This window comes from Apteryx rowi, unplaced genomic scaffold, assembly GCF_003343035.1.
Source record: "Apteryx rowi isolate R43461 unplaced genomic scaffold, aptRow1 scaffold_200, whole genome shotgun sequence".
In the NCBI taxonomy this organism is placed as follows: Eukaryota; Metazoa; Chordata; class Aves; order Apterygiformes; family Apterygidae; genus Apteryx; species Apteryx rowi.
In genome coordinates this window covers 54,486-64,821 of record NW_020448309.1, presented here as the reverse complement: position 1 = coordinate 64,821, position 10,336 = coordinate 54,486, and the positions used below count along the sequence as shown (strand labels likewise).

The 10,336-nt window shown below is 54.7% G+C and overlaps 3 protein-coding genes across 4 annotated transcripts in view; 2 read left to right on the top strand and 1 right to left on the bottom strand.

Annotated features, from left to right (window-relative positions):
* The window catches only part of UBE2T (ubiquitin conjugating enzyme E2 T), a 5,751-nt gene extending 453 nt beyond the window's left edge, over positions 1 to 5,298 (top strand). Inside the window, exons 2-7 of the mRNA XM_026063811.1 lie at positions 550 to 663; positions 1,497 to 1,566; positions 2,165 to 2,270; positions 2,791 to 2,889; positions 3,356 to 3,439; positions 5,035 to 5,298. Of these exons, the coding sequence (XP_025919596.1) occupies positions 555 to 663; positions 1,497 to 1,566; positions 2,165 to 2,270; positions 2,791 to 2,889; positions 3,356 to 3,439; positions 5,035 to 5,148 (582 nt within the window). The 5' untranslated portion in view covers positions 550 to 554 and the 3' untranslated portion in view covers positions 5,149 to 5,298. The remainder of the gene's footprint in view (positions 1 to 549; positions 664 to 1,496; positions 1,567 to 2,164; positions 2,271 to 2,790; positions 2,890 to 3,355; positions 3,440 to 5,034) is intronic.
* A 98-nt stretch (positions 5,299 to 5,396) lies between these two features.
* LOC112965101 (tetraspanin-18-like) lies at positions 5,397 to 9,310 on the bottom strand. Of its 2 annotated transcripts, none has more exons than XM_026063809.1 (7): positions 8,553 to 9,310; positions 8,113 to 8,307; positions 7,674 to 7,748; positions 7,229 to 7,327; positions 6,807 to 6,986; positions 6,441 to 6,524; positions 5,397 to 5,833 (listed from the first exon to the last, which is right to left on the bottom strand). In XM_026063809.1, exons 1-7 carry the CDS (start codon positions 8,607 to 8,609, stop codon positions 5,786 to 5,788), a joined length of 738 nt encoding a protein of 245 aa, XP_025919594.1. In that variant the 5' UTR covers positions 8,610 to 9,310; the 3' UTR covers positions 5,397 to 5,785. The 2 variants fall into 2 exon arrangements, with proteins under 2 accessions (XP_025919594.1, XP_025919593.1); XM_026063808.1 differs by having other exon boundaries at positions 6,807 to 6,964.
* A 914-nt stretch (positions 9,311 to 10,224) lies between these two features.
* ADIPOR1 (adiponectin receptor 1) overlaps positions 10,225 to 10,336 on the top strand; it is a 7,941-nt gene continuing 7,829 nt past the window's right edge. Inside the window, exon 1 of the mRNA XM_026063783.1 lies at positions 10,225 to 10,282. The gene's annotated coding sequence lies outside the window, so the exon portion shown is untranslated. The remainder of the gene's footprint in view (positions 10,283 to 10,336) is intronic.

Below are 10,336 nucleotides of genomic sequence, written 5' to 3'. Positions count from 1 at the left end.
GGGTATTTCGGCTGGGGGCAGGGGGGTCTTGCTGCCCGGGGAGAGTTTCCCTGCCCGTGGGGGATGCGTAGCGGAGGGAAGGTCCTGGCTGTGGGGGTGTCGGGGTGTTCCTGAAGGGAGCATCCCCATCCCTGAGGCATCTTTTTTGGGGGGGGGGGAATCCTTTCACATAGGAAGGGGCAGAGCAGCACCTTCGGGGTGGGGAAAGGGCGTTACAGTCCCTTCAGGGGTGTCGAGTGCCATCATGGACTAGGAGGGGTTGTTAGACTCAGTTGGACCCTGAAGTGATAGAACTAATTATAAAGAAAGGGGGATTTGGTTCCCCCCCCCCCCACTAAGTGCTGGGAAGAGCACTAGGAACAGGCTCAGCTGTGCTGCTCTTGCCTTGCAAAGAGGTGAGAGTCTGGTATTCACGTTAGGGTAACTACTAAAGTGTGGATAAATTTGAAATCCATGTTAATTCTCCGTAGCTAAAAATGTCTCGGTATGAAACGCTATTTACGAAGATCCAGTATTGCCAACTATAAAATTCAGTCTCTTATGATTTCAGCACAATGCAAAGAGCATCGCGACTGAAGAGGGAGCTCGCTCTCTTGTCCACAGAGCCACCTCCAGGCATTACCTGCTGGCAGAATGAAAACCAGCTAGATGATCTACGAGCTCGTATGTACTTTTCTGGTGGGGTCTTTAAGTAAGGGATACACTAGAATTTGCTGCTAGATCGGATTTGTTGGGGGGCGGCATATGCTTTATAGGTTGCACGGAGTTGTGGAGTTCTTGGAAAATGCTTAGGCTCTTTTGTAGTTTTCCTTTTAATATAATTTAGCCTATGGCTCTTAGGAACAGTTCATCTTTAGCTCTGAGTTAGAGAAGGAACATTAAAAGAAGCAGTACTGGATGTTTTTACCCTTCCTTACCCTAAACGTTTTCCTCCCTTTATGCAAAATGTCACATCTTGGTCCTGAGCTTGTTCTCTGTTGTTTCTTCCAGCTGTTGTTATTATCATGGCTTGTAGACTGGAACCTGATCTTTCTCTCCTTCAAAAGTTGAAATTGGCACTTGCTTTAAAGTGTTGCAGCAAACGGGGAGAGGGTATCTAGAGTTGGCCAAAGTGTGAAGAGAAAAGCTCAAAGAGAAGGAGTTAGTGAAATGTCACATCTCCTCCTAGCCTTTCACTTGCTTGCACAGAGTATAACTCAGCTGAGCACTAGTAATGCAGACTGTATGTGGCAGTCCTGTCATTGCTTGGTTTTCTTTTATCCTGTCCCCCCCCCATCCCTTTTAATTTTGCTTTTATAACTAAATGTTGTTTGGACCTTCTGTAGGTCTGGCTACTGTTTTGACTACACTGGAGTGGAAGTGGTTTCATCATAAGGTGGCAACTTTTTTTGGTGGATCTGAGCAATGTTACAGTTGCATAACTGGGTGGTATTTGGAAATGTTAGACAAGTTCAAGTGTTTTGAATGTAATGCTTGTGTTTTAATTTTTTTTAAAGAGATTTTAGGAAGTGCAGACACGCCATATGAGAAGGGAATATTCAACCTGGAAATAGTTGTTCCTGAAAGGTAAGTAGGCAGTGACTCTAGTTACTCTAGTCAAGTAGGCAGTGTAGTGTTTTTCCTTCAAAGTTAACTCATGTAAGATGTTTGATATAAGCATGCTAAAAAGCAGGATTAGCTTATCGGACACAGAGTGCTGCTGCTTGGGTCTTTCCTTTAGCCTCCTCGCAAAGAATGCATTGATTAGCTTAGGTGAGGCCCTTCATTTATGGAATGTAACCGTTGTTTCCATTTGCTAATAGGCTTATTTCACTTTGGAAGCACCAAAGTGCGTGATTAACAATTCAAAAATGCTTTGACAAGATCTCTAACTTACTGTACCGTTTCAAAGCTTTCTGAAAAGTAGCTCAGTCATGAGTAGAAAGCTTCCTATCATGTTTGCTTCTTTGTGGAAAGCTATCTATCCAGGGAGTGCTAGTCAGACACGGCTGAAAGCATCAAAGGCAGAGTGGTCAGGCATAGCGCTGCTTCCTCCAAAAATCTGTGGGAAAGGACATCAGTTAGTAAAAGGCTGAAAGAAAGAAATGATGGCAATACGGGTGATGTGGCGAATGGGGTACAAATATAAAAAGACTTTTTTTTTCTTGATGCTTATCCCTTATAGATACCCGTTTGAGCCCCCGAAGATTCGCTTTCTGACCCCTATCTATCACCCTAACATTGACTCCGCTGGAAGGATTTGCCTGGATGTTCTTAAATTACCACCAAAGGTAAGATAGTGCTACTTGTGCATGGGTAAGTGAGCCTGAAGAGGATAATGAACTCCTTATCTTTTGCCTGTAAAAGCCTTATTAAATGTCTGTCTGCTACTGACTTATGTACATTAGGAACATACGAGTAAAGTTTGTGTGCGGCATCTCCTTTGTTTAGAGACCGGAACGTAGCCGCCTTTGTTCCACGTAAGCTTCAAAGGCTTTAAGGATGGGAGCCAAAGGGTGTTAAGTAGCCCTCTGAAAAAGCAGCCTGGATATCCCAATACCGATGCAGCACAGATGTGTAGGATGCAACCTGTGGTTGTCAGTTGGGCTTCCTCAGAGAGGCTGTACCTTGTGTGTTGAGAATAGATCAGGTGTTTTCCATGTGGGTTTAACTGCCCTGCTTCCCACAGGTGGCTCCCACCTCTTTTGGGTGTGTGGAGGCAGGTAAATGCTGTAAATCCCGACATTTCTCTGCATAGCTTGTGTGGGTTTCTGCCTGTTTAACTGTTTCTTTTGCCCTGTTTTGGTGAAGGGTGCATGGAGGCCTTCCCTGAATATCTCCACGCTGCTGACCTCCGTACAGCTGCTGATGGCGGAGCCCAACCCTGATGACCCTCTCATGGCAGACATAGTACGTGATCTCCTCTCTTCCCTTCCTGGGGCTGTGGGCACAAACAGGGGCGGAACGGCATGTTAGACTTAGGCTGYGCTTCCTTTGCTCGCCTGGGATTAGCTAGCGGATTATGCAGTGGTGCAGCTTTGATCTGGATCAGGCCTGGGCACATGATTGCCTTTCTCCTAAAGTAGCCAGGGCATGTGATGGGGAGCTCATGCCAGCAGTGGAAAGGAGATCATAAAGGTCTTGCCATCAAGCCTGCCGGTACAAACAGTAGTGTGCATTCTCCAAGCAAACCAAAACAGGCAAAATGAATTTTTTTTAAGCTGGATCAGTGCTTTGTGTCAGGTGGTTGTAGTGTTCTGGGTACGGTTCTAGGAGTCCTAAAGCCAGAGCACAGTCTCAGCCTCTCCATATCTTGCGCTGCATGATGCTTGTATTAAATCGAGTCTCTGTCTTTGTCTTGCTCGTTAACATTTAGTCCTCGGAGTATAAGTACAACAAGCAACTGTTCTTGATAAATGCCAAAGAGTGGACTAAGAAATACGCAAGCCAGCAAAAGAGGGTAAGAAACACTATGCTTTCTCTGCCGAGCGTAGCTCAATCTTTGCAAACAGTTTCTTGCCTGAATTTGCCTCTCTTACAATTACTTTGAGGCTGTCTTAAGCAGCTTTCTTTCCTTCCCCCCCCTCTATTCTTGAATGCTGTACTTAATTAAAAAAAAATTAAGGATAATGAAATTATTAGATTCACTTTGTAATATCTGATGTAGTGACTGAAAACATCAGCCCTGAAGTCTGTGGACGGAGGAGGGCGATGTAGGTGTCTCCTTTCTGTCCCTCTCCGCTAGGAGGGATCCTTACTTGGGGTTCTCGTAGCACTCGAAGGGTGGCACTCGTACAATGTCTTGCCTGTATTAGCTTTTCAGGAAGTTTGATCAAAGGCAGCTCTCTGTTTTGGCTAGCAGTGTTGCCTTCTGTTGCCAGGCAAATATTCAGCTCGCTGAGAATAGCTGAACTGCTGCAACTTATTACCTGTAAGCTGTAACGGCAGGTGGAGCTGCTGCCTTTGGCCACTGAGTGGTGTTTCTGCTCCCCAGACTCTCCAACTAGGCAAGATTTCTGTCTCCTTTGGAGAATCTGCTTCTTTGATAAATATCTGGGCAGCCGCAGCTGCAGGGGAAAGGCTGTGAGGAGGACAAATTATCCCTCCTTCCGAATAAATGATCTGTTCAGTCACAGATAATTGCAGTGTTTTCCGAGAAGAATGAGGGATGAGTGGGATTGAAGTCTGACAAAACCCTTCCCCTGGGATTCTGCAGCTCTGCTTCTGCCTGAGCTCTGTTCCTTCCAAACTCAATTTTCTGCTGTGGTTGTGCCTTATGCTCAGCTAGTGCTGTTTTCCTCCTCCTCCTGCAAATATCTTCTCCAGCACTGACTAGTCTCCCTAATCCCCAGCGGAATGCAGCCCTCCTGCTATCACACTTCCTATTTTCTTGTCTCCATTCTGCACCCTGACCCATCTCACAGATGGGTGGCATAAAAATAAATTGCATTTAAGCAGGAGAAAAAAACCTGCTCTGAAAAACCTTTTGAAGCTTCTGTTTGGGCCTTCTCCTTGACCTGGCTGCTTTCTTTCCCTGCACCTCATTTGGACAATGTGCTTTCTGAGAAAGAAATGGTGGGGTTTTTTTGTTTATTAACCTGAAAGCTCCATGACTGGTGCTCACTACCCTGACTCCGCCAAGCGCATTTGCAAGTTAATTGCTGTGGGTTGTTAGAAAGACCCAAGGTGAAGAGACCTTTATGGTAACACACTTAACCCCATAGAGACCTGGCTCATAAATGTGTCTAGCGCTTCTAGGCAGAACTGTGATCCTGCTTTCCTGTCAAAATTCTCCCTCTGCTTTCCTTCTGCATGTGGAGACTCTAGTACTGGAGCTGGATGTGCCGTTCATTTTCCCCTTCCCAAAACTGCCAGCAGTGGGAGCAGGATATTTAAGGGTGCATAAACGCTGGAAGCACAGTCATGCTGATCTTCACGGAGTGCAGGATGTTCTAAGGTGTACACACCCACGCAGCGCTGGGAATACACAACAGTGCTAATAGCTTGTAAAACTGAATTATTCAAACCCATTAGTTTTATTTCTTGTCATCTCAGGCTTCGGAAGAGGAAAGAAACCAAAGCGAAACAAGTACCAAAGAATCTATCCCACAGAAAAGAAAAGGGAGTAATATCAACAAGAAGGAGAAGAAATCTCGCCTGGATTCTTAAGTGGTTTTYGTGGCTGTGCACTGTTCTTTTCTCTTTACAGAGGTATAACTAAATCTTTTAATGGCTACGTAGCAGTAGCAGGTTTCATTTTTTCTGTTTCCTRGCTTTTTGTGAATAGTTCTCATAAATAAAACACAGCTTTAATTTATAWGCCTTTTTTTTCTGGTTTGTCATGCTGAAGAAAGCAAGACTGGAAATACCAATTCAGCTTTTGATCTCCGGCATCCTCTTGGAGGAAGGAGGATGGGATCAAGCTTTGCAGTTTCTAGTTTGCTGTCTCTGCATCAAAGCAAGCTGAAAGCAGAAGCTAAGCGGTAGATGCATTTTGAACTAGTTTGTAGCGCTAAACTGTGGAAACTCTTCTCTAGTGAGTCTGCGTGTTTGTCCGCGAGGAATTTAACCTGYGTCCTGTCCCTGCTCCAAGGAAAGCGAGTCAGGCCATCCTTACCTAACCACTGGAGCAGACGCAGGACTCCAGGCTCCTGCCTGCCTGGGGAAGTAACYGCGGTGCTAAACTAAAGAGCTGTGCTCTGATGTGCAAGAGAAGGGAGTGCGCTGGCCTGCTGCTGTTTCCAAAGCACTGTCCTGTCTCCGCTGCGCTCACAGCGGTCGTGGAGTGCCGCTCCTAGCGTCCTGCTCAGTCGAAGTTGTAATAAAGGCAAAAGGCAAAGAACATGGCGAAGATCTGGAATAAAAGGAGAGGGGGAGCCAGTTATCTCCCTGCTGCAGGGCAAGAGCAGCCTGCAACCGCTCCAGCCCCTTGTGGCGGCCACCAGCTGGAATCCGAGAGCCGGAGGACTACAGGACCCCGCTGGGCATCTGTTCCCGGCCCAACCAAGGCAGGGGGCGATGGCTGTGCCCCCCTCACAGGTCCATGCACCAGCTGTCCGTACGCTGCGCAGCGAAAGCCATGACTGAGGAGGCACCTCTGAGCTCTCATGAGATCTGCGGAGCAGCAACCCCCCCCACGCCCGCCCCCTCTCCTGGACCTGTGCTGGGGGAGCAAGATAAACCTCCTCCTTCCCTCAATCCTGGAGCCATCCCTCCGTTTATCCATCTCTTCCACAGCAAGCAGGAGTTTGGCAAGAGCTTTATACCCTGGAGACAGCCTCACTTTGGGGCTGTGCTCATGGGAATTGGAGGGTGGGTCCTGCCTGAGCAGATCTGTGGTCCCTCCACGTGTGCCACCTCTCCTGGGGGTGAGAGCCCATGGGGGGTGACCTGCTTCCCCACGCTGTCCTGGGTGTCCACCGGTCCCATCAGCCCCATCCCTGCCAGCCCTCGCCGAGTACCTCGATGCCCAGCACGGCCAAGCTGCAAGCCCCAGGGACAGAGGTGTACTTCTGGAAGGTGCTGCCGATGGTGGAGAAGCAGCCCTAGGGTGGAGGGAGATGATTCAGGGGCTCCATCGCGCTKCTTGCCTGCTGCAAGGAGCTTTAGAGAGCCACCAAGATCTGGGGGAGATCAGGACATGGGAGAGCACCACGGTGGGATGGGATGAGCTGGAGATGTGGGGAGCTTTTGGACCCACAGCACAGGCAATGCACCAGGCTCCTGCTCAGAGGCAGAGGGTGGTGGTGCCCCATCAGCACATGCCTGGGAAGCGCTGGGGAGGCCAGGRACGGGGCAGGGCAGGGCGGGTGCCCGTGTGGCCCTACCTGCTCATGGATGTAGCCAGGGCTCCTCTCCCGGCACTGCTCCCAGCCCAGCAGCTCGCCCGCCTGCAGGAGCCCGGCCTGGGTGCAGCACGCCTGCGGCCAGGGCGTCTCCGGGTGCAGCTCCTGGAACCGGGACCCGTTCCCGAAGTCCTCAGGCCCTAAAACGCCACAGCACGAGAACTGAAATGGAAGGGAAATGCTGTCAACATGCTGCCAAAACGCCAGGGACTTCACTCGGAGGTGACGGAGGGCATCCTGGTGGGGGGAAAAGCCCAGTGGGTGGCTCCGTTTCTCTCTGGGGTCCATGAGCCTGTTCCCCACGTTCAGGGTGCCCCTGAGGTGAGGGCTGCTGGGCCTCAGCAGGGCCTGCAGGTGCTTTGCACCCCTCGGCAGCCTGATGGCCACCCCCCCGGCCAACTCACCGTGATCATGAGGGTGTTCCAGGCCGTGGAGAAGATCTCGGTGTCCTCGTCCCCGCAGTAGTTCCTCCGCAGCTCGGACAGGAAGAGCTCCGGCCTGATCTGCGGGATCGGTGCAGTCTGCAGGTGCCATGGGACCAGCACCGGGGACGGGGGCCGCAGGGGGCCGCGCACCCGCCTTCACCCACCCCCGCCCAGCGCTGCACCAGCCAGGGCGCCACCTCTCCAAGGGGACAMGGGGATCCATCCCCTCCGTATGGCTGGGCCAGCCAGGCTCAGGGGTGCGTCAAGGTGCTAGTGATTAAGGTGAGGGCGAGGCAGGACATCCCCGAACTAGTCCCCGTCCACGTCTGGTTGCTGGTGGGCTCAGCACCATGCCCCGTGGCATGACGTGGGGAGGAGTGGGGCCGGCCAGGCCGGGCACCGCGGCAGGGCAGGAGGATGATACCTGTTTCCAGTGCACCAGGAAGAGGACAGCCCCCACAAGCTGCGTGACGAAGACGAGGCTCACGAGGATGAAGAACTGGAAGGCAGAGAGACAGAGGGGTCGGAAACCAGCCTGACTCCAAGTACAGCTYGCTCGGGCTGTTCCTCCCTGCTTCTGCAGCCATTCTGGCCTGCGTACGTCCCCTCCGTCCTTGGGACTGGCCAACGGTGGCATATGCACCGGTGGCCAGAGTCAGGGAAGGCCAAAAAAATTGTGGCATCTGCCTCAGAAAGGGGTTTCTAAGCTCACCCGGGGCTGCCCTGAGTCCTGCGAYGCCCAGCATCCTACAACACCCCATATCCCCCAGTTCCCTGCATCCCATAACATCCTACGTCCAGYGGCACCCGGCCCGCACGGCTCCCCACATCCCGCAGTTCCCCTCGCGACTCCCCTCACTCACCACCAGCAGCAGTGGCCGGCTCCGGCGAAGGACCCCACAGCAGCCCAGGAAGCCCAGCAGCGAGAGGGTGATGCCCACGGCCAGCAGGAGGTAGGCGCCTGCGTTCAGCACAGCCTTGGCGGCCACAATGTCCTGGAAACCAGCCGGGTCCACGGCCACCCAGACCCCCACGCCTGACAGGCACGTCCCCCCAGCCTGTGGGACACGCCGCGGTCACAGGGAGCAGGGACCAGCCCCGGCTAAACCACAGGGGACTGGGGATGCTCTAACGTCTCCTGGGGTCACCTCCCTTAGAGTGGTGCCACCCATCTCCTGAGCCTGACAGAGAGCAGAGCRGTCGTGCACCAGCTCTGCTCGGATGGGACCAGCCATCTCCGGCTCCAGGCGCGGCATGGTGCCAGCTCCCCTCCACCCATCCCACCGGGCCCAGGTGGACTCACAAACACCAGCACATTGAAGATGAACATCAGGTATTTCATGCAGCTCAAGACACCCATGGGGATGCTGGGGGGATGAGGTGGTCACGACTCCACAGACACGGCAGCGCGGCGGCAGCGTTCGTCCCTGCAGAGGGGAGAGCAGATCCCTGGCCCGCAGCCGGTCCCAACACCTATCCTGCACCCCAGCTCCGGTGGGAGGCGAGACCTCCCTTGCCACCACGGGGAGATGGATGGGGACAGGCAGTGGGAAAGGGCTGCGAGGAATCTGGCTCCTTGCGAAYGTCCTCCACGCTTCCCAGCTCTGCYCTGGCACACACCAGATCTCCTTTTCCAGCCTCGGCTCCTTACGTGGGGCAGCGATAGCCAAGGAGCAATGGGGAGCTGGTCAGCAGCAGCCCCATGCRTGGAGAGGTGCTGCACCCTTCCTGAGCACCCCAACGCAGCCGGTGCCTCGCGTGGGTGCTGAGAGCCCCCAAATCCGCACTTGAGATTTCCRGGAGCAGACAGGGTTGAGCTGCAGCATCCCCACAAAGAGGTGAGCCCAGTGGGCCCCCCGAATTCYCCAGGGATGAGGCACAGCCCCACGGAAATCCAAGTCCCCAGAACATCTCCCCAGCCCTATAGCATGGTCCATCTGCCTGTCCTCACCCCGCTGCTCCCCAAAACRGTTCGAACCCTAGATCACCTCCGTACCCCACCATCACTCACCCAACAGCGGCAGCAGGTGACCCAGCTGCCTCCAACCTGCTCCGGGACTGACTGTGTCTATTCAACACTAGAAAGGTTGGAAAAATCCCCCCCTCCCTGCCCCAGGTGAGCAGCCCCCCGAGAAACCCCTTCCACCGACGGGGCCATGAATGATTGATGGGGAACAGGATCCGCCATTGTGCGGGGAGGTGGATGTAGGGCAGGAGGGGAGCCCAGCCCCGGGCTGTCGTGCGTGGAGGTAATTAAATCTGGCCCTTGGCGAGCGGGGAAAGACGATCCGGTGGYGGCGGGCCGAGGGCGACCTTTGCCATGAATTATTGCTGGGGACATTTGCGCGGTGTTTTGGCGGTGGCAGTGGCGGCGGGCGCTCGGCGGCGGYGCTCCCCGGGGGAAGCCTCATCAATATTCAGCGGGTGCCGCTGCCACCCGCCACCCACGACGCCAGGCCCGAGCCACCGAGCGGGCCCGGGCTTCGGTAGTCTCCATCCTGGGGTGGCGTTGCCATGGTAACGGGGCCCACTGTCACGGTAACGCAGGCCCCACGGCTGCACTAGGCCCAGCTCTCGTGCCCCCCGGTGTCTGTCCTCCCTGCTACCCGGTCGGGCCGCGGGGTGGGGACCCCCCCCGGCGCCCGGCCCCGGCCCCCCCCCCCCCCCATCCCCGCCGCCATCACGGGACTCCCGGAGGTGGCGCCCCCCGCTCGCTCCCCCCCCCTCCCTCCGCCCGCAGGGGGGCGGCCGCGCGCGCGGCCAGAGAGCCGCGCCGCCGGGCTAGAGCGCCTCCCCGCGGGGCGGTGCTCCCCCGCGGCTGGCCCAATCACCGCGGCCGGCGGTCGGCGAGGCGGGAAGAGAGAGGGAGAGACGGCGGTGCTGGCCAATCAKAATACGAGAGCGCGTAGCCCCGCCCCCGGAGGAGTCCTCCTCCGCGCGGTGGGGCGGGGCGCCGCGGACCGGAAGCGGCTCGTTCCCTCAGCGTCGCTTCCGGTGCTGCCGCCGCCGCCCCTGCGCGGGATGTAGCGGCCGGTGAGTGCGCGGACGGCGCGGGGGGGGCGGCGCGGAGGCTCCGTCGAGGCTCCG